The sequence below is a fragment of the Carlito syrichta genome, unplaced genomic scaffold (assembly GCF_000164805.1).
Source record: "Carlito syrichta isolate Samal-C Ts95f unplaced genomic scaffold, Tarsius_syrichta-2.0.1 Scaffold315456, whole genome shotgun sequence".
NCBI lineage: Eukaryota > Metazoa > Chordata > Mammalia > Primates > Tarsiidae > Carlito > Carlito syrichta.
This window is the reverse complement of record NW_007259552.1, coordinates 445,432-446,281: the sequence shown is the minus strand read 5'-3', so window position 1 is coordinate 446,281 and position 850 is coordinate 445,432. Positions and strand designations below refer to the sequence as shown.

General features: G+C 65.5%; 1 protein-coding gene across 1 annotated transcript in view; it reads left to right on the top strand.

The window, feature by feature from the left end:
• SLC9A3 (solute carrier family 9 member A3) overlaps positions 1 to 850 on the top strand; it is a 16,981-nt gene that overhangs the window by 9,427 nt on the left and 6,704 nt on the right. The window contains exon 9 of the mRNA XM_021706333.1: positions 826 to 850. This exon is cut by the window's right edge and continues 33 nt beyond it. Coding sequence (XP_021562008.1) covers positions 826 to 850 — 25 coding nt within the window. The remainder of the gene's footprint in view (positions 1 to 825) is intronic.

Genomic DNA, 850 nt, shown 5'->3' with positions numbered 1-850 from the left:
TCCCTGGCTTTCCTTTTGCCCAGTAGTCCCCATCCCTGCTATCCCTGTGCCCTGGTCATCCCTGTCCCCAGCCAGCCTTGTCCCCCGGCTGTCTCCATCCCTGGCTGTCCTTGTGCCGGCTGTCTTCATCCCCGGCCATCCCACCCCATGGCCACCGTCTCCACGGCTGGCCATCCCCACTCCCTGGCCCTCCCTGGCCCTGGCTGTCCCCGTTGCTGGCCATCCCTATCGCCTGGCGGCTGTCCCCATCCCCTGGTGGTCCCTGTACCTGGCCATCCTCACCCTTGGATTCCCTGCCCTTGATGTCTCCCCCCGGCCGTCCCCACCCCCTGGTTGTCCCCATTTCTGGCTGTCCCTGGCCCCGGGCTGCTGTCCCCAACCGCTGGCTGTCCCCATCCCTGGCCATTCCCACTTCCGACTGTCCCCGTCCCTGCTAGTCCTCGAGGCTGCCCCAGCACATCAGGACAAGCGTTTCCAGGCTCCAGACCCTAATTGGATTTTGTAATTTTAGTAACAGGAGCTGTTTCTAGGCCTCTGCGTGGCCCCATGGGGGATGAGCATAATCTGTCCCAGAACGCTCGTCCCGGGCCGCGGCCGACAGACAAGGCCTAGTTACTGCTTCCTCGCCCCGGAGGCCGCCCTGTCTGGCTCCCCATAAGAGGAGCGAGTCCAGGCCAGCGGGTGTCAGTGTGGCCGCGGGTGGCACGGGGACTGTGCAGGCTCGATCCTGAAGTCTGGGCCGGGGCCACCCTGGGCGGAGGCCCCGCCTTGCCCCGGGCTCAGCAAGCGGTCTTCCAGGGCCTGACCATCAAGCCTCTGGTGCAGTGGCTGAAGGTGAAGAGGAGCGAAC